The sequence below is a fragment of the Camarhynchus parvulus genome, chromosome Z, assembly GCF_901933205.1.
Source record: "Camarhynchus parvulus chromosome Z, STF_HiC, whole genome shotgun sequence".
Lineage (NCBI taxonomy): Eukaryota > Metazoa > Chordata > Aves > Passeriformes > Thraupidae > Camarhynchus > Camarhynchus parvulus.
This window is the reverse complement of record NC_044601.1, coordinates 42,327,464-42,347,283: the sequence shown is the minus strand read 5'-3', so window position 1 is coordinate 42,347,283 and position 19,820 is coordinate 42,327,464. Positions and strand designations below refer to the sequence as shown.

At 34.7% G+C, this 19,820-nt stretch overlaps 1 protein-coding gene across 2 annotated transcripts in view; it reads left to right on the top strand.

Moving 5' to 3' along the window:
• UHRF2 (ubiquitin like with PHD and ring finger domains 2) overlaps positions 1–19,820 on the top strand; it is an 82,703-nt gene that overhangs the window by 15,313 nt on the left and 47,570 nt on the right. For both annotated transcript variants that reach the window (XM_030968010.1, XM_030968009.1), the window contains exons 3-4: positions 4,040–4,302; positions 14,820–15,038. In XM_030968010.1, the coding sequence (XP_030823870.1) occupies positions 4,040–4,302; positions 14,820–15,038 (482 nt within the window). The remainder of the gene's footprint in view (positions 1–4,039; positions 4,303–14,819; positions 15,039–19,820) is intronic.

Genomic DNA, 19,820 nt, shown 5'->3' with positions numbered 1-19,820 from the left:
AGCCCTTACTGCCACTTCAGCAGATGGACTAAAGTGTTTCTTTTACCTTTTGTATCAATTGTAAATTCTCACCAAAAGTTATTAAGATCTTCATTAAGTCCAATTTGGATAGTAATTTTCACACACCTAGGAATTCAGATAAAAAAGAACATGTCTGTGTAAGACCACAGTCACCATAACCCCACCTGTAACATGAAATTGTTCCTTTTGGGTAGGACGAAAAATTATAATATAGAAGGGATATTTTTGGGACAAAAGACAGTGGGGGAAAACACCTCTGCTTGCTTGGTATAGGCTGATAATGTCACTCCTCATTCTCTGAAGGGGTACATTTAGATGGGCTTTGTACCTCTTAGTTGCATTGGAGCAGGCCCAGGAGTATTTATTCACACACATATGAATACTTATGTTTGGGAATATTTATTATTATAGCTGAATATATATATATATACACATATATATACAAACATTTATTAGTATACATGAGTATTAACGTATAGGTGTTTATAGTGCTAACGATGTCTGTTACTGTAACCTTCTGTCATGACACATATTAACACTCTGTGGTTAGTGCATTGCTCACTGGCGATCCTGAATCCGCCATCTGGTGCTTCAGTGAGCTGCACTGTTGATGAATCTGGAGTGTGCATGTTACTGAACACCGCCAGACATAGTGCAGGAATCAAGCCCAGTGGCACCCAGCCCTCTGATCTCTGAAGTCCAGCTGGAACACCAGGGGGTTCATTCTCTGCCAAATTTCTGTAGCCTTAATGCAACAGAGGCTGCCACACGTATACAAGGTAATTTCAGTTAGACTTCTGTTTGTTCTCTGAGGAATCAGGAAGTCACAAAATCAGTAGCTTAAATACAGAGACTCATGCTTGTGTGCTTCCTTTTTCTTTTATATCCATTTATTACAATGGGAAGAGCTCCAGTTCTTCAGTTCTTAAACTTTACAATTAATCAAGGAGTGTAAAAGGTAGTATGAGAAAGACTGATCTGAGGAAAAGAGTACCAAAATGTTTATTTTTCAAGAATATTACATTTCAATGTGTTAAATATCAAGTAGTCTCTTAGCTGCTTTGTTCAGGATTAAATCAGAAAATATAACAGAGAATCGTGATATCAGCAAGCATACTCAAGGAAACCTATTTTGTCAAGTCAGCTGAAATTTTTGTGATGTCTCATTGTAGAGAGCTAGCACTTTCTCCTTCATTACTTGTGAAGTATTACTTTTTCAGTCAACAATGAGTTTTCAATATATCTAGAGAAAATTAAGGGTATAGGAATTTCACTGTTTGCTATTTGTAGATAACAGTATGAATGGATGCAAATTTCTAATTATAGTATTTGAAAACTTTGAAGAATGTATTTTTACCCAGTGTTGGAGTTCAAAGGTTGCAAACTTACTTAATACAAGTCAGTAGAAAAGGCCTAGAGCCTAATAAAGTGATGTACGTTAGGTGGCTAAAGAGGTGGATATATTTAGTGATTTTTGCATTTCATTGTCGAACAATAAGGAGTAGTTTAATTACTTGAAGAAATGTTTTAACTTACTCTGTGCAAAGTCCTGTGTCTCGCTGGATCTTCATCCAGAGCTGGACTCAACAAGATACCTATTACTTGCTCTATGCTGTGAATATTCCAAACCTCTGTGCCCTGCTCTGTCTTTCTGATTTGAGCTACCAGAAGGAAAGTTAGTTGGTATGGAACCTGCAATTCAAAAAACTGTAAAAAAATAATGGTAGAGCTGGTATTGGAACTAAAAGTTAATAATAAATTATTGTTAGATGGTTAAAATACTGATTTAAACAGTTTCTCTGTGCGGTAAATGTATGTTATATAAATCAGAATATTGTAGCTTGTTTTATAGTCCAGTTGTACCTGGCATCTAATACAGTTCTGTGAGCTCTGAAGGACTAGTAGTGGATGGATTTATGTGCAACTCTTGTTCCTTTTTACTAAGAATTGTTAGTAGTATCTGGTCTAAGAACTGGGAGACCATCCCAAGATGGACCTGATTTTACTGGACAACACTACCTTGGCTAAGCAATGGCCAAAAAGAGGAATAACAGAATGAGTTGCAAGAGACCAATTACAGTAACAGTGACTTGGGCATGCAGGAATGATGTTAGAAAAAACAAAGCTCTTTCAGAAACATATGTGTGTTTCATTTTCTGATTCTAACGTGGTCAGTTTTTCTTTCAAAAAACACTGTCTGCAGTAAAAAACATTTTTGCCAAGACCACTAGCTTGGAAAAAAAGCACACAAATGGAATCTGTAATTAAAATCAGTGTTTGTTTAATACTGTTCACAAATAGCTACTAATAAAAAAGTTCTTAAACCAAACTCCACTTGCACAAAATTATTGTATTATACTCCTCAGGAATCTTTGGTAATAATTATTTGCTCTTATTCTTTGCAAGCGTGGGAAGTATGTTGTGTAATTATACACATGTAATTACATATGCATGTATTTTAAAGGAATGATTAAGGGAGTTTGCATTGATGTATTGTTTTATTATTATTTTTCCATTTTTGTTGTTCTGGATCTGGATATGATGGATTTTAACTTGGCTACCGTGGCTTCTTTGGCACTTGCATAACTGGTTGCATGAAGTAGCAGCAGATGGGAAGTCCTTAATAGCATGTCTCTCATTCAGCTGTATTTTGGAGAAGAGGAAGTAAAGCACCACTGAGCTGCAACTAGTTCAAACATGTAAGATTACACAGGGGTGCCTACATGAGGGTTCCTTTTAGAAGTGTCAAAATTCACTGTTCCTATTTAAAATAAATAGATTGATAGATTTAAAATAAGGCTCTTCTTCTCTGATTTGTTTGTCATGTGGCTGAAATGTCATCCTGGTAATAAGCTGTACTTTGAATACTGTAAATTCTAAGAAAGTAAAAATAAAAATACATGTTGGCATTTTACATATATGGAAGAACAAAACATAAGGTTTGGGAAGTTATCTGAAGAAGAGGAATCACAAGAGTAAACCAGGAATTCCTTTAATGGGATAAACTTATTAGCTCAAACTGCTGTCAGTTGTGCTTTCAGATACTGAAGGCTTGCTTTACTCTAAATATTAAAACTCATTGAATTTTGCTCCTGTGAAAATACAATAAGATTATTCATATCTTAGAAATTAGCCTTTGGAGTGTGTGAGGGTAGGTATCTGTCTGGCACAATGTTGGTACCTGACAAAGATTGTAGCTTAAACCGTATGTGTATTTATGTGTGTGCATATCTGCATGTGTCTCATATTGATAATTAAAGATTTTTAATCTGCACTAATTCTGTTGTAATAATTTTTTTATAGTTGATGTACTGTTGAAGTGTTTTTAAAATATTTTCTTTCAGTGTTCTCAGTATTATTAAAGGAGCATCTGTTTATTATCTGAAGACTTGAGAAGATGCAACAAGATTTAGAATAGTAAAATGGTTCGGTTGCTTAATACCAGTAGTAATACTGTGGGTACAGAAGGGAGGAATTCTGGAGATGAGTTCCATTTCTTACAGTCATAACATTCTGGCTGACTCTGGTGGCAATCTAGTTAGATTTTTTCCTATCTATCCTTGAGTCTTTAATGATTAAAAAAATGTTGCAGGACAGAAAGGTAAAATAATAATTCCAGGTTGGAGGCTCAGGAAGGTCTGTAAACTCTTTGGTTTTGAGCTAGTATTTTAATACTGTGTGTGCTTATCATAGCAGCGGGTGAAACAAGTGAAAAGGACAATGGAACAGATCAGGAAAATTTTTTGATTTGAAGGGAAAAAAAGTTAGCATTGCTTTTTAAAATGACATATACTTCATATTTATACTAGATTTAATGAAGGAAGAATAATAAAATGCTAGAAGTGCAAATAAAAGTATTTATGACTGCATATTACTTGTACTTGCAAGTAGTTATTATAGTTGATTGTTTTACTGATAACAGAGTTAAGCAGTAGCACTGTAAGTTGTCTGATTTATTTTTTTCTTAATTGGTGTTTTATAAAATGAGCATAAACTCATTATTGAATTTTCCTTTTAGATAAATGAATTGGTGGATGCCCGTGATATCAACATTGGAGCCTGGTTTGAAGCTCATATAGAAAATGTTACCCGAGCAACAAAGGGACATAAGAATGGTAAAGCTCAAGGGAAGAGTGGTAGCACTTACAAAAGGACTAATGGAAACTTAAATCAAGATCATTCTAGAGAAAATGCAAATAGTTTGGACAGTACACCTTCCACATCTTATTCAGACTGTATGGACACTGATGAAGAAGCTATTTATCATATCAAGTACGATGAGTAAGTGCTCCTGATACTATTTTGAGGACATCACATGTTGTTATTTGGTTTGTATAAAGCGAGAATTTCTTGAAGAAGCTTGGAATCAAAGAAAGCAAGTTCAATATTGCAACCAAGAAAAGAAAAACTAAAAAAAATAACACTTTTCAGTTGGATATAGCAAATCCATTGGCAGCAATGATGTCTTTCATGCCTAAATATTTGTGAAGTATTAGTATCTTCTCCTTATAAGGATATCTTTCTATATAAGAATATGCATCCTTTCTACATAAGAAAAAGAACTACATAAGCAAGTTTTTACAGTTGGTTTTTTCAAGTAAGGTTTTTTTAAAAATTAAAAAAAATATTTCTGATCTATATGGAATTCCTCTAAATAGAGCTGAAGGAGTTGAAGCAAATTTGTGTTACATAATTTGGATTTATTTTATTCCAAATAGAGTAATTGTGTGCAAAATTTTGGATCTGCACTTATAGTAGAGATTTATTATTGAGAACTTCGTGACTGAGGGCTTGAAACTGATCTTGAACTGGAGAAAGAGGGCATTAAGGGTAGAGTTTTTTCAAGTTAGTTTAGGGTTTTTTTGTCCCTTCTCTAGTCATAACAAATTCTAGAGCCTGCAATGTGTGGGTGGGAAACTTTGAGTTTGAAAGGATTTTGTATTTATGAGCAGGCTTTGCGCTGCTTCATTTGCTTGGGAAATTGTTCTGCAAGTTTTTTGGTAATAATGTGTTAAAGCAGTGAGTTAAGCTTTGAAACAACTAAAATTTTTAATGAGTTGAGTGTTTTAAATTTTTGATACTGAGATTAGGAAAAATACTGTAGTCTGTGAAATATAAGGTTGAGGTAGAAGGATGCAGAGTATATTAAGTATTAACTAAATGTAGATTTCCACAGCACTTTTTTACGTAGCTATTTCTGCTCTACATATTTTAGTACATAACTGCATCTGAATTACAGAGAGGACTTTTTGTTTCTTGTACTAGTAATAGATACAACTTAATGCACTTTTTTGACTCTATGCTGTTTGGATTCCATGTCTGCGACTCTAAGCATTTTACTTAAAATGTTAGAGAATTAAAAATTTGAGAATTACATAGTCAACTATTATGATCAAAACAAAAATATTTTTCAGTGCAATTACTGTCCTTGGTGGTGTGATTTCAAAGACTTGTCTTTAATATTATCTGATTTTACATTACTGTGGATATCTGTAAGTTAGCAATTGGCATACATTTCTGAGAATGTGTTTGTAACTGTTGCTGTGAAATTATGGTGGTTTTTTTTTTTAGATGTATTATGTTTTGTGAGTTGGAATTGCAGAAGTAGAAAAAGTTTCACAACAGTTCTGATTTTTATTTGGTATAGTCTTACTAAACTAAAAGATTGACCTCTATTTATGTGTACTTCCCTTTCAGCAAGTGAAGACAGTCTTTTTACTCCTACAAGGTGCTTATGTATAGCAGCACTATACACTTAGCCAACAAAATTAAGTAAGGCACAGAAGCATAATGTGGCAAGATGGTCACAGTTAAACTGATCAGTCTTAAGATATTGGAAGTTAGAGCTTTTGGAAAGAAACATTATTAGAAAGTGCAACTTGTATATTTATGAGTGAAAGTTCTTGATGGATGTTCCTGATACAATTCTTTTCGGGACTCACTTTTTTTCTTTTAGCATTACCCAACATGCACATTCCTATTGTAACTACATTTGTACTTCTACCACTTTGTTTTCATACATTAGTGTTTACTTCTGATGCCTGTAGACAACACTTTTATTCTGCCACTTCTTTGCTTGATGTGCATAAGTAGGAAGATCATGGTGTGCTTTGACACACAGGTGTTCTCTGCTACAGAAACATATTAGTTTATCTCTTCACTCCTGTTCTTCAAGTGTCATATCTTACTGTGAGTACTATGCCCTGCACAGTTACTTGTGTGTGGGTGTTTTGTTTTTCAGATTTGGATTAAGCATTTTGCTGCCAGATGTACTTGGCACTTTCTAGTCTGTCCTTGTGGTGCTGTTTTGGAGAAGCTTTTTTCCTTTTTATCTCTGATAGATGGTGGCTCTCATGCCTGACATAGTTTTAGCTCCATCTTTCCTACACTCTCCATCATCTGAAATAGAGTAAAAATTACTTACAAATGAAAGACATAAACCTGGTGCCAGTAAAGCCATGAAAATTACTTTAATACATTGGAAGAACTATATGTCAGAGATGGGCACAAGTGCACAACTTCTCAAATCATAACTGATGTTTTACCAATTTGAAAAAAAATCACCACGAAGATTACAGTTGGTAGGATTACAGGGATAGGTCAGGTCACCTGTAATGCATTGAATTGGTCTACTCTACCCCCTAGATCAGTACATTCTCCTATAGCAGTTTTTCTTAAAGGGTGAAGCAGGGCTTGTCCTTTTCTTAAGTGACAAAGCTGGCTTTAGCACCAGGTGCTGCTAGACTTACATATCACAAGTCCTGTACAAAACCTAAAGGCTTTAATATGCAGTTTTAGATTTCATAAAAGTGTTCCTCCTCAGAGGGGTTCAGTGTTCATTTGCTCCTCTTTCTGTTTCTTGTTTAAGTAGTGTAGTTAGCGTGAATGTGAAAGGAAAATATATGAGAGAGCTCTTTTTGCAAAGAGTATAGTTAAGGGAAATTGCCCTTTCTGGGCAAGAATTAATTATAGTAATCTCAAAGGAGTAACCACCTTCTGACTAAAAAGAGCTTTCCTACCAGCTGTGACTGCTGCAGATAGGAGGTACTACACATTCCTCTGTGATTTTGTAGATAACAGCACTGGTGAGTTGTTTTTGTAGCAGTTTTCTCCCACCTCTTCCACCACCATGCCCCACCCCAGCTATGTGTCTAGTATTTAACTAAATTGCTGCAATAGTTATAAGGCCCACTTATTTCTGCAGAGAGAAAACCTAGGGCCATTGGGAGGAAAAGAACTCGGTTTCAGATTGCACTTATCAAGAATTTTGACTCCAGTTCAAAGATTTATACTTGTTTGAGAACCCTAATTTCACCAGTGAGCAAGACACCAAAATACCAGTTTTATTACCAATGCTGACCTTCAGGCAGTATCAAATTTCTTGACATCCCTTTCTGGCTATATAACTTCTGCATGACAGTCCATCTTCTGCTTTCAATTTCTGAATGCAGGTTTTTCCCTGATGTCAGCAGTTTGAAGGTGTGTTCCTGGTTTTTTTGTCAGCGTATCTTCCTCCCCTTAGACTTTATTCCCTGTATTTCCATTTCACGTTTGCATTTGTGGGTATCACAAGGAGCCATTAAACGCTTTGAAGTCAAGGACGTGCTATCAGGGTTCATACAAAACTATCATACATTTCTTTCTTCTCCTCCCAGCAACTGACTTTAAATACACAAGAAATTAACCTGTCTTGAACATAAAAAAGCTGAATCCTCATTTAAAAGGACTTGTGAAGAAGCCAGCACATGCTGAGGTCCTAAAATTAGCTGAGATAACTGTAGGTGATCTCCACCGCATTCTTAAGCTTGCTTAAGAATCACTTCCAAATCAGAAACTGGACATTTCAATAGCAGAGTGGCACCATAAGGACATGCCTACAATGCTGTGTTATATCAGCATTTGCCCTTTCCTCTTACCTTATTGTATTTCATATTTGTTACTGGTGTAGCACTGGTTATCATGTGCTTAGTTTCAGGGAGAAAGTTCTCATTCTGCAAGTATTGGCTTCTTGATCATTAGCTCCCCAAAGCAGCAGGAAGACTGGGTTTACCCTAAGTATTTGGATTGCAATCAAGTAAAGTCTTGTCCTTTCTTTTCTTGTTTCAGTCATTTGAGGGCCTTTAAGAAGACCCTCAGCAGAAGCTGCAGGGAAGCTGGATGTTTCTGCAGCATGAGAAATTTCAGTATGACAACTTATATGCAAGTACAGATTAAGTATGACTCAAGTGTAGATGACTTCTTACAAGGCCATTGTTCTGGCTGATGATACTCCCCTTAGGTTTTATAACAATCAGAGAATTTTATTTTAAAACATGAGGTAATATCTGCGTCATATGCCATATAAAGTATGCTATAGTTATTTCTTCTAGGGAACTAATTGCTTCTCTTTACTTCATGCTTAATGTAAGCTGTGGAGTAATGCCCTCAGATTTTAAAGATGTACACACATGCACGTATTAAGAAAATTAGGATTTCACTGTGTTGCCACAGAGGTCAAAAAAGTGTAGTCATCCTGTGTGGCTGTTAAAGCAATATGCAAGACACAGTCTTATAGCTGGAGAGCAGAGACCATACTGACGCAATGAGGAGAAAAGTTCTAAGTACTGCCTGGTCAGAAAAACCCAATTTCTACTTGAAAGTGTAACTCACAGCTGAAGAGATTGTCGAGAGAATAATAGTATTAAGCTTGCTATTATTTTCTCAAGGAATGGTTTGAAGATTAGACTTGCTTAGTTGGGTCCGTTTTCTGAATGTTTTTAATATGAAATTTTCACATACAGGTAGTAGGCTGGGATTTAATCTGAGAATTCACTTAGCTCACACTGCTGATAAATTGATTTTTGGACACCAAAAGACATTATGGGCCGTTCTCAGATGAGGTAGCCCCTACTTCTTTCTTATACTTTGCTTTCCAGCTGTGTACATCTGATAGTGAAGTTGCATTGAACTTTGTAGTTATATGACTGTACAATGAAGTGCTCTTGTTTCCTAATATATCTAAAATCTAGGTTTACTTGGTGAGTGTTACTGGGTTTTTTATTCATCTGTCAAATAAATTAATCCTATATCCAGTGGGTCCTCATATAGGAAAGGTTTCCTGCTTCTTTGAGAGGTAGCTGCTTTGTGCAGCATTAGTGGTAGTGCATGATGCAAACTGCTCTGTTTTGTCTTCTGTGAAGAAATGTCAAAATACATTCCTTTGCATGCTATGTGTTTCTCAATTAACTCTTGTAAATGTTTAGCTGAATTATCTGACTTTTTTCTTTATATATATCTAACATAGAAAAGAGTGCAAATCAGGAGGATACATGTTATGAGATTCCTGGCTCTAGTCTGAGACACTGAAGTGAGGAAAGGGATTCCTTTTGAAGGACATGAAGTTAATGGCTAGAAACATGACAAAGTTGTGGGAGCTATAGACTGTAGTTTTTTTTATAGCACTTATATCCTTTTGTTTATGTTGGAGAGTTTAGAATTTCTGAAGAGAAAGAGGAATGAAAGCTATATTGTCTACTAAGTAGAATGCTAAGACAATCTGTTCCTAAGGATACCACACGTTCTTTCTGAACTTATCTCAGTCACAAAATATATATAATTATATTTATAAGGTGACTACTTGGAGCACCTCTAGTATCAGTGATTAGTTTGTTTACTTGTTCAAAATTTTTACCTCATATAGATTATTAGACAATCTTAAAGTAATCAAAGACCTGATATGTCAGTTGTCTTTTTTTCCATATATCCTCACTAGAAAGCATGCCACCAGAATCATTCATACTTGAAAGTATTTTATGGGAGTAGCTACACACTGCTGCTCTTCATTTCCAGAAGTTAGTTCCTTGTAAGGTTATTTGTCCCATTTGCAGTGGGTTTCTGACTGCTTATTCTGTGTTTTATAATGTCTGAGTATTTGTATTGTAGTCAGGGTTTTGGCAACAGGCATTAACTGTAAGACTCTGATTTCTGATGTGGTAGGCACCTTGTGCAAACTGAATAGGAAGAAGTTTGAGGAGACAATCTAGGTGTTTCTTATGTCTCTTTAGAACGGATTTGAGCCAAGGGAGGGAAGCTTTGCTGTCCTAGCAGGTGTTTGAGAGAACGACTAAAATAATAACAGTTAAAGTTTTTTTGTTGTTGTTTAAAACTGATTCTGGGCTTAAAAAATTGTGTAAACAGTGAGAATAAGTTTGAATGTTACCACATATTAATTTATCTTGAATTAGCTGTAAGTATTCTCCTTGCATTTCTGAGGAAAGTTTTTTGAAAAGATGCATGACTTGTCTGCTATCCAGGGAAGTAAACCTGTTTTTCACGATATTCACATTACTTAAACTTGTAATACAAAATTATTGTATTAAAAATTGAATGTTCTGTGTATTTCTTACACTTCTGAACTTCTGTTTTGATACCCTTATTTCCACGTTGTCTCCTTTCAGAGTATCCATGTTGTCCATACAGCGCAGTCATGTTTACATTTTTGGCAACTCAGAATTAAAGTAATTGGGAAACTAAGATGGTTCTCTTCAGGCTATTGATATGGTTTCTCAGTGTTTAGGCTGCTTAATTCTGTAATTATTAGTTGTTAGGTAAAGTTCTCAAAATCTTGATTATGTTCCATGTGACTGATTTTTATCTTTATTGATATTCAGTATCCTTCAAATCTGTCTTTTGAAATATATTACTTGGGTTTTTTTTTTGTAATAACAAATTATCAGACCTACTGTTTTTTGGAAGTGCACAGCTTGACTACCCCAGTGATTTTTTTTTTCCATTCATAATTGTGGCTTACAGTGTAGTGCTTTTTGTAACACTGTGTTGGCTTTCTCAAACAGTACCGTAAAACTGGGCTGATTATTTCCTCAGGTTAGAAGGGAGTGGGGTGGTAGCAAACTAGTTTTTAACCAGTTCTACCTTCTTAGTCAGATTTACCTCTTCCAAGAGCTCATTCCTTTCTGTTTCTTTTTTTGTTTTTGCCCTTCTATTCCTTCATTCCGGGGTTGGGATGACTCATTTCTGAATTTTATGATTGAGAAAATAAATGATACTTTCATTTTATTAATATTGGAAAATAATTTTTAAAATTGTGCGTCTGCACTATCATTCCTCACTGTACTAGTGTGGAGAGTGGTTGGGGAAGTCTTTACTTTTGTTTTTATTTTTCCAGTTCTAGTTGTTCTAGTAACAGCTGGGAAAAGTGTTAGAGGGTATGTTGCAAGGTCTCAGTAAATTGAGCAGGCTTGGGTTTATTCTGACATAGAACTACTTTGTGTCCTAGCATTGGAGCATTTTAGGAACCACTGCCAACCATCTGGCCATAACTAAGAAATACTGGAATTTTTGCTTGATGAATAATTCTTTGCTATGGAGACTGTCTACAAAGATAGGAAATCTCAAGAAGTCCTTGCTATGCTAGTGTTGGAAATGCTACAGGGAAGAATTAAATTAGAGGTAAATAGAGATATCCCATGGGCAATATTCATTAAATTCTTATGGTTATGCTTGCTGTTATAGCTCCTTTTTTCAGTATTAGTTGCCAAATGTCCTAAAAACATGGAAAACCAAGAAACTGTCCACAGCTGTTTTAAATTTAAAGGTTTAATTTTGCCATATAATCTTCATTTCAACTGTACAAATTTATGATAGGCTAATTAAAACATTGATGTGAAAATGTTTGTTTTCTCTTGAGTGTGATCTTAGGATTTTAAAAGTAACTCAATAAATGAGAAAACACTTTCAGCATGTGTTCACGTCTCACAGTAGTCCTTTATTAAAGCTTCCCGGAATGGGCAAGAGTTAATTTTCAGGTAATTATTGAGGTTACAATACCATATTTATTCTCTTTATATTTTGGTTTATCTACATCCGTATCTTGTGATCTATGCTAAATATTATTCTTTCATATTTAAGAGATTAGATTTTAAATTAATGTGATTTTTACAAATGGCATGTTAAACTTCAGGAAAATGAATGTGAGGTAGTAGGATTTTCTAATGTGACCGTCATTTTTTTCTTATTTAAATAAATTGTGGCATTAGACACATTTGAGGGCACAAGTTTACTGTGGAAGTACTCTTTACTTATTAGTATAATAATGAATAGTGGTACTGAGCTTAACATACAGAGTTTAACTCTGCAATTTTTAGCCTAACTCAAAAACTTGTGGCAAGTACTGCTTCTGCTGTTTTGCCTGAGGTATCAGTTATGGACCAATATGAAGGGTTAAATAGCTAGTAGCATTTATCAGCAGCCATGAAAACATTTCTATGTGTGCACAGCAGTAAAAACATTCAATATCTGTAACGCTTTGCAAAAGAAATGTAAAATGTGGCAAAAGACATCTCATTTGTTTTTTTCTAAAGTTTGTTTGCATTTTTGACCAGTTGATTAGAGGGAAAATGAACTCAATGGACAGTCAGCCTTCCTTTTCTTGCTTTAGAAAATGGTTTCTGTTTATAAAAGGGGATTGGGGGTGGGGAGTGTCTTTTGATAACTGATAGGCAATATTTTTGCTTGGGTTTTTTCATGAACTACTTCCAAGAACAAAGGTGGAGACGTTAATGATGAGAGTCTTTGAAATTCCTCATCAGTACAATAGGAAGATCTGTTCTGAGTTCTATAGAGGTGAGAGAGACAATATGAATCTGAATTTAGGGAAAAACATTTGTCCAAAGCTCACCCAGGAAAATAGAAGCTGAAGATATTTTGCTTTCAGAAGAGAATAGATTTTTCAGATCCAGGTTAAGTTTTTATGAATGTCAACTCTTGTAAGTCAAATATTTTAATTTTTTTTAAACAGTGACATAGGAACTTCTAAAATGTTTATTTGTTATTTTTATGATTCCATATGTATTTCTTACCTCATTATTTCACTGTATAAATAAATGGTGTCTGGTTTTGATCTATCTTCTCTAGTTTCCTGATGTTTAGGCAATATTTTGGTTTCAGAGTTCAAGTAAACTGAGTCTTTATTTGCTGTGTTCTACTTACTGTCTTCTACAACCTTTAGGAAGGGTTTACTGTAGAACTTCTGAAATTGATTAGTAGGTCAAACATAGCTGTCTTAAGATTTCAGTAGCCTGTTGTACAATAATGTGATGTTATTTAGGCATTCAATAAAGTAGGCATGATCTCTATAGCTGGTTTTTTGCTTTTTCTTATTATGGGTAGGTGAATCAATCATGGTTTTTGTGGATATAGCAGTTAAAATAATAATTAATATGGTAGAACAATATGGTAATTCTTCGGGTGAAAGTTGCATGGCATAAAGGCAAAACCTCAAATGTTAGCTTTTCAGTATGCGCTGAATTTGGAAACAATGTGGGCAAAAAAAACCTTAGGAAGTGTGGAGAGTTGCATTGTATGAAACTATTGTTTTGATAATGACTTGATCACAGTCTTTGTATGATGTAACTTCTGTTGTGCAGAATTTTATAATTAGGGTTATAAAAATGTTTGTGTGAAAACAGGCATTGTATTTAACTTTCTAAGTAGTTAGAGATATGTTCTTTTACTTAGCCATTAGTTTATTGGAAGGTACACCCACTCTTAAACTGTTGCTGTCCATGCTTCGTTAACAAAACTATCAGTAAATCTCCCCTGTTCCCCCAGCCCCCCACGTCAGTAGTAGCAAACTGGTGTGTTAGATTCAATAGAAGGCATAAAACAAGCAAAATGAACCAGTTTAAAATGTGTTCAGTTTCAGTGGTGGGCTTTCAGTCAACTGTTCAGGAGTAGACATCCATATTTCAGGCTATCATCTGTCATTCTCATGCTCTTAATGACAGTTGGTTTAGTACTACTTACTACTAGTACAACTTACTACATGTAAGTTGCAATGTGCAATTTTCCCAAGACCTTGAAATATTCTTGTTTACTGTAGGGGGAGGCATGTTGTAAAGTGGTAGAGCCAGACTTTTATTAGTAAGGGTAGGATGTTGCCATTAATATTTAACAATGTGGTTTGATAAAGGTGTATTAATTTAACTGTGAGTGCTCTTGTTAAAGTGCCAGTAATTTCATGGTGAAAATATAATTTTAGATACATCATCCTCAGCATTGTTTGTTAAGAAGGGATAATTTTAATAGCACCTGTTTATTTGCAATAGACTAATTTCATTTTCCCTGTTAAATTTGTTCTGTGAACTCATGTAGTACCAGCTAAGTGGTGGGAGATCATCTGCCTACACACAGTATGAAAAAGGAACTTCACTTTAGCATCTTTTAACTTTTTGTTACAGGCTAGCTTTTTTTTTTTTTTTTTTTTTTGGGAATTAGTATTTTGATCCTGTCTATATTCTGCTATTTTTCCAGCACACGTGCAAATACTCTAGTATCAAGTAGTAGTATCAAGTAGGCTCTAGTATCAAGTAATAGTTGCCTTATTCAGAGGAATATAAGAAAATTGTAGTTTTCATGAAAAGTTGTAATGAAAACTACTAACTGTAGTTAAAATGAAAAGCATCTCAAATTTAAAAAGCATCTCAAGTTTCCTTCCTGCATTGGGATTTTAGTTAGAGTGCTGTCAAATAACACTAAATTATTGAGAAGTGCATATAGATTTACTGATTTTTTTGGTTTTTTAAACTCATGGAAGCTAGTTTTCCCATCTGAGATGAAACAAATTCTTCGTCTGTATTTAGAGGAAAGCCATATTTTAAAAAGGATAAGAAGTCAGATTTTATGTTTTTTGTGTGCCCAAAGAACATTTAAAAACTTTTACTTCTGAATAAAGTTGTCTGTGATTCTTTTTACTGTTGCCATAGTCATAATCATCGGTGTTGTTGGTTTTGCTTTTCAAGGTACCCAGAAAATGGCATAATAGAAATGGACAGAGTTAATCTTCGACCCCGAGCAAGAACCATTCTGAAGTGGAGTGAGCTAAAAGTGGGTGATGTGGTGATGGTTAACTACAATGTTGAGACACCAGAAGAAAGAGGATTTTGGTTTGATGCAGAAATTACCTCTTTGAGAGAAATCTCAAGGACTAACAAAGAGGTTCATGCTAAAATTCTGCTGGGGTAAGATTTGCTTGACCAACTCAGAAAATCTCTACATATCATATGAAATGTATGGTTTAGTTTTTTTATCTGCTAGTCACCACTAGATTAATTTTAATGTCGTATGTTGATTCCACAGCTGCGTGAATTACAAAATTACAGTGCATGGTTTTTACAATGTGCAGACTTAACTGTAAGTCAGAATTTTTATTTTTCAGGAGATTGCCAGAGGCAACCATAAAGGTTTTTATGTATTATGTGTGATTCAGATTGATGAGAGCATGTTCCAGTAATTTTTTAGATAATTGGGAACCCCTAGGTCTCACTGAGTATGAGTCATCTCTGACAGTTTGAATAAGTCTGTAAAATGGCTAAATAAATTTTTAAAGAATAAAATATTTATTTAGTATTATAACCTCTGATAAGTAAAGTGTGGAGCTGCTGTTAAGTTTTCATTTGACTGAAATCACCTGAATATCTTTGCTTTGTTTTACTATTTTATTTTAAAACTTCTGTGCAGTTCTTGAGGAATAGTATTTTCTGCAGATATCCTTAAGATATTGGTGTCAATAAGTTGTGTTGTTGCCTTCTTAGGGATGGAACAGATGACCAGTGGTTGATTTAATGTTGGCACATTTACTCATGAGTGTTATCATTGTCCTGGGAATGTATTCCTGAAAATGAACTGGACTACTAGCATACCTTGTAGTTTTCTTTACAAGAAAAGAGGATGCTGTATCTGTAGGAAGACTTAGTGTGAGACATGGTTACTTGGGAGAGACACACACAAGTTGCTGTGAATCTGGTCTAATTCAGTATTTTGTGTAAAAGTGCAATCTTCTCTAGTACTGGGAAATAGCAAAGACATTGGCTCAGTAAAGCATGCAAGTAAATGAAAGTTTGTTTTGGGGGTGGGTTCTAATTTTAGAATTACAGTAGTTTCCGAGACACTCTCAGTGCATTATAGTCATATTTTATTAAGTAGAGCAGGCACATGGACTTTTGTAGGCAAAGCAAAAAGATCTCAGACTTGAAATACAAACCTAGAAAAAAATGAGAAGATATTTTGAATTATTAACTTGAAAGAGAGAAGAGATTAAGAAATGGAGGACAGGATCAATGGACAGATGCAGATTTTCACTGTAGTGCATTTAGTGCTAGTGGCATTTGGTGAGTCAGGGATGGGTTTCATGGCCTTCTAAAAATAGAACCGCCCAGAGTACAGTTTACATCAAGTTCAAAAGTCTGTTGATAACATTATTTAAAACTGTTGCCTACATGGATTCTTTCAGAGTTTTCCCCATCTGTTAAAAATAGGATAATCAAAATATGTTTTTGTCTTGATTTGACAAGACATGTGTCTGCTAAGGAAGGCAGGAGCCTCCTCTGAAATGGAAAATGTAAACCCCCTCCCTCCGAATTACTGTAATTTTGAAATGAAAAGGCTCTCAGGCAAAGATATGGGACTAGAAATAACAGTTCTTTACTAGGAAAACCTAAAATGCAAATGTAATAGTACAAACAAACAAACAAAAAAAAAAACCAAAACAAAACAAAACAAACTACTGACAGAGTAAGAATACAACCTGACACCCAGGTCAGGATGTAGGTAGCAGTCTGATTAAATGGTGGCTGCAGTCCTCCTGCAGTGACAGGTGTGGTTCTGTAGAAACAGTGATCCTGTAAAAGGGTGCAGTTTTTCTCTGAAGGTCCAGTGTAGATGGGCCTGGTCTTCCTCTGGGAATCCAGTGGGGAAGACAGCTACTCCTCTGGGAATCCAGTGGAAAAAGCTGCCTGTGGTGTTTCAAGTCTCAGATTATATCCAGGTAGGAATGCTTGGCTCCTCCCCCTGGGCAGAGCATCTCACAATGGGATGATGTAATTTTATCAGTCATGCAGTGACACTCAGTGGCCCATTAACAGAAGATATCTCCGTGAGGGAGGATTGGTTGTGGAAGAGATAAAGAAAGTTGCCCAATTAACAGAAGATAACTGCCCCACTTCTAACAGATAGGAATAGAATACCCCTATTTCCAACCTAAGACAGTTTTATATTGGCAAAAGGAAGTGCCTGGTGGCTAATAAAAACTTCTGCTTGGAACTCTATAGAGTAGTCTTTTCTATATCTAAATAAACTGATAGTTATGCTTCAGACTAGAAGATGCTAAATTCAAATACTGTCAGTACTGTGGCTGGTACAATAGGGTTCCCCCTGATACTTACACTTATATCTTCTGAAAGGAGTTGGGAGGAAAACAACACTGGACAAATACCTATACTAAAGTAATGAATTTAAGTCCATTTTTCAGATGGAATCATATTTCAGAGAATTTTCTTCCTAATTAAGAACTCTGGTTTCCTATAAATGTTGATAGATTGTATATGTAATAATCAACTTGTTGCAGAAAGTAAAGTTAACCGAGCCCTCACATTTCCTAAATTTATCAAAGAATACTTCTTTATCACCTGTACAACCCAACTCATTCCTCTCAATTAGTAGTAAACGAACAAGACAAGCCTCCTAGTATACATAAATTTGTGTAAGGAGCATGCAAAAGTAATTGCTTTGAATTTCAGGCAAGTGGATTTGCAAATTAAAAAATAAACTCAGTGTTTCATTGTTAATATATAAATAATATAAAATATTTTAATTTAGTTTAGAATTATAATGTAGTTATTTTAATCTAGAATAATATAATTAATATATTTCTAGTCTATTATATTCGTATGTGATTATGAGTTCTTAACATTATGTTAACTATTTGTCTCAAATAAAAGTGAAATTTATTTTGAATTTTTTATGATTATCTGTTAATGATTAATTGATTGTATGCTAATGACTAGTTTTTTTGTGTACTAGTTAAGAACAACTTTAGCAGGCAGTAAAGGGAGGCAGGGGGGAGACCATAAGGGTCTTAGGGTTGCATCAGATATAATAATTGCTTGGAATTTTTTCCTTTGTGATGTTATATCAAAGAGGCTTTGTATAAAACAATTTTGTATGTCGTATTTGAAGGTTTAATTTATTGATCTTGCTGTTTTTGACAAAGATTTCCTGAAGCTGTTGGTATAATCACAGGAAATAACAAGAATATTCTGTTTGCAATCATGCTTTGAAGCTAGTAGAACATAGGATGAATAGTTTTTTTTGGTGCACCTTTTGACATGTGTATTTGTTTGGTGTTACTGTTACTCATATCTTAGTCATAACCAAAAGGAAAATTCCTGTGCAGTCTGTCATCATTAGCTCATCTTTTGGAAAATATATATGAAATAGGGAATTTTACCAAATAGAGGATGAGACTGAATAGGGGAGGCAAACATCATTATGCAGAATAACTGACCACTTATTATTAATTTTCATTTCTATAGTATTCACATTGCAGCTGAAATTTGTAATTTTAGGATGTCTAAAACATATAGAACAGGATTTTCTGTGCCTCAGATGCAAATACTATGGAAATAGCAGTGCTTTGGGCATGGAATAGGACTTAAGGTTTCTCATGGCTCTGTGTGCATGCTTGCAGTTCAGGAGCTCTGAGTGTGAGTTTTTTATTTTGGAGTATCTGTGGTTCCTCTGAATTTATTTTAACTGGCAAGGTGTTCCGTCTCTGGTTTTAAATATCCTCTGTTTTTCCCTTTGAGGAGTGTGTTTTATTTCCTAACGACAACACTTGTTTGTAGTCCAAAATAATATGACATGTTGTCTTTGAGACTAACTGCTCATAATTTAGCCTTGGAGCCAGCAGATATATTTAAATTCACCATACCAAATCAAACCAAAGTAGATCAAATGATGCTCTGCATTCACTCCTTCCTAGAATTGAAGATAGAGACCAAATTAGATCTTAGTTTTCCTCAGTAAACACTTGGAAGTCTGAGGACAAGCAAGGACTCTGTCAATACCAAGACTCTTTTTTTTTTGCTTAAGCCTTTGGAGGTGTGTAAGAATGTAGATATAAATTATACAGAGTGAACGTAATTTTCTTCTTTAGGTGAGTGAATGTTTAATAAATGTCACGTCTTCACCTATGCAGCTGTAAAGGAGTGTAATAGAATGGTCTTAAATTTTCATGTTCATATTTCTCATCTTTAGTTCTGCAGGGTTTTGTATGAGCATTCCTGCTCCCAAAAAGGAATTTTTTTGCAGATTACTTTCTCTTAATTTTTAAATATTTTGTTGTATTTTTCTTGTGACGTGCCAGATCTGCTGTTTGTCTTACTCTTTTTTTTCCATGCTATGCATTCATATTTATCATCCTACTACTCCTTTTATTCTTATCTAGCATGTTTTATTCTTAGAATGCAATATGATATTTTAAAATTATCTTTATGCTACCTGTACAGATTTTACTTTTAACTTCTCCCTTTACTTCTTTTGGACAAGATTTTCCATTTATATTTGACTTCTGATTTTTAAAAAAATCATATATATATTTGTTTTTACAGATTTGCAAAGGCACAGAAATTAAATGCTTTACCGAATAGTGAGGTATTCTGTAATAGTGAGTGAAACAAGCTGTGCACAGGGTTTTTTGTTTATAATTTCAAGAATTCCTGTGCCTCTGTCAATTTCTATCTAGTTAAAAAGAAAGTTATTGGTAGTTGTACCTTTTTTTGACACTTTGGAAAATAACAGTACCATACTTCCTATCACTCTCAGTATATATTATGATAATCATCATGTCAGAGTTGTTGTCATGATTTGGTAGATGCCCAGTAGTACAGTTCTCACAGTGCTTCTTTAGGTCTGGAATTTTCATTAATGTGGTTTATATCTTACTAATGCTTGCATAATTTTCT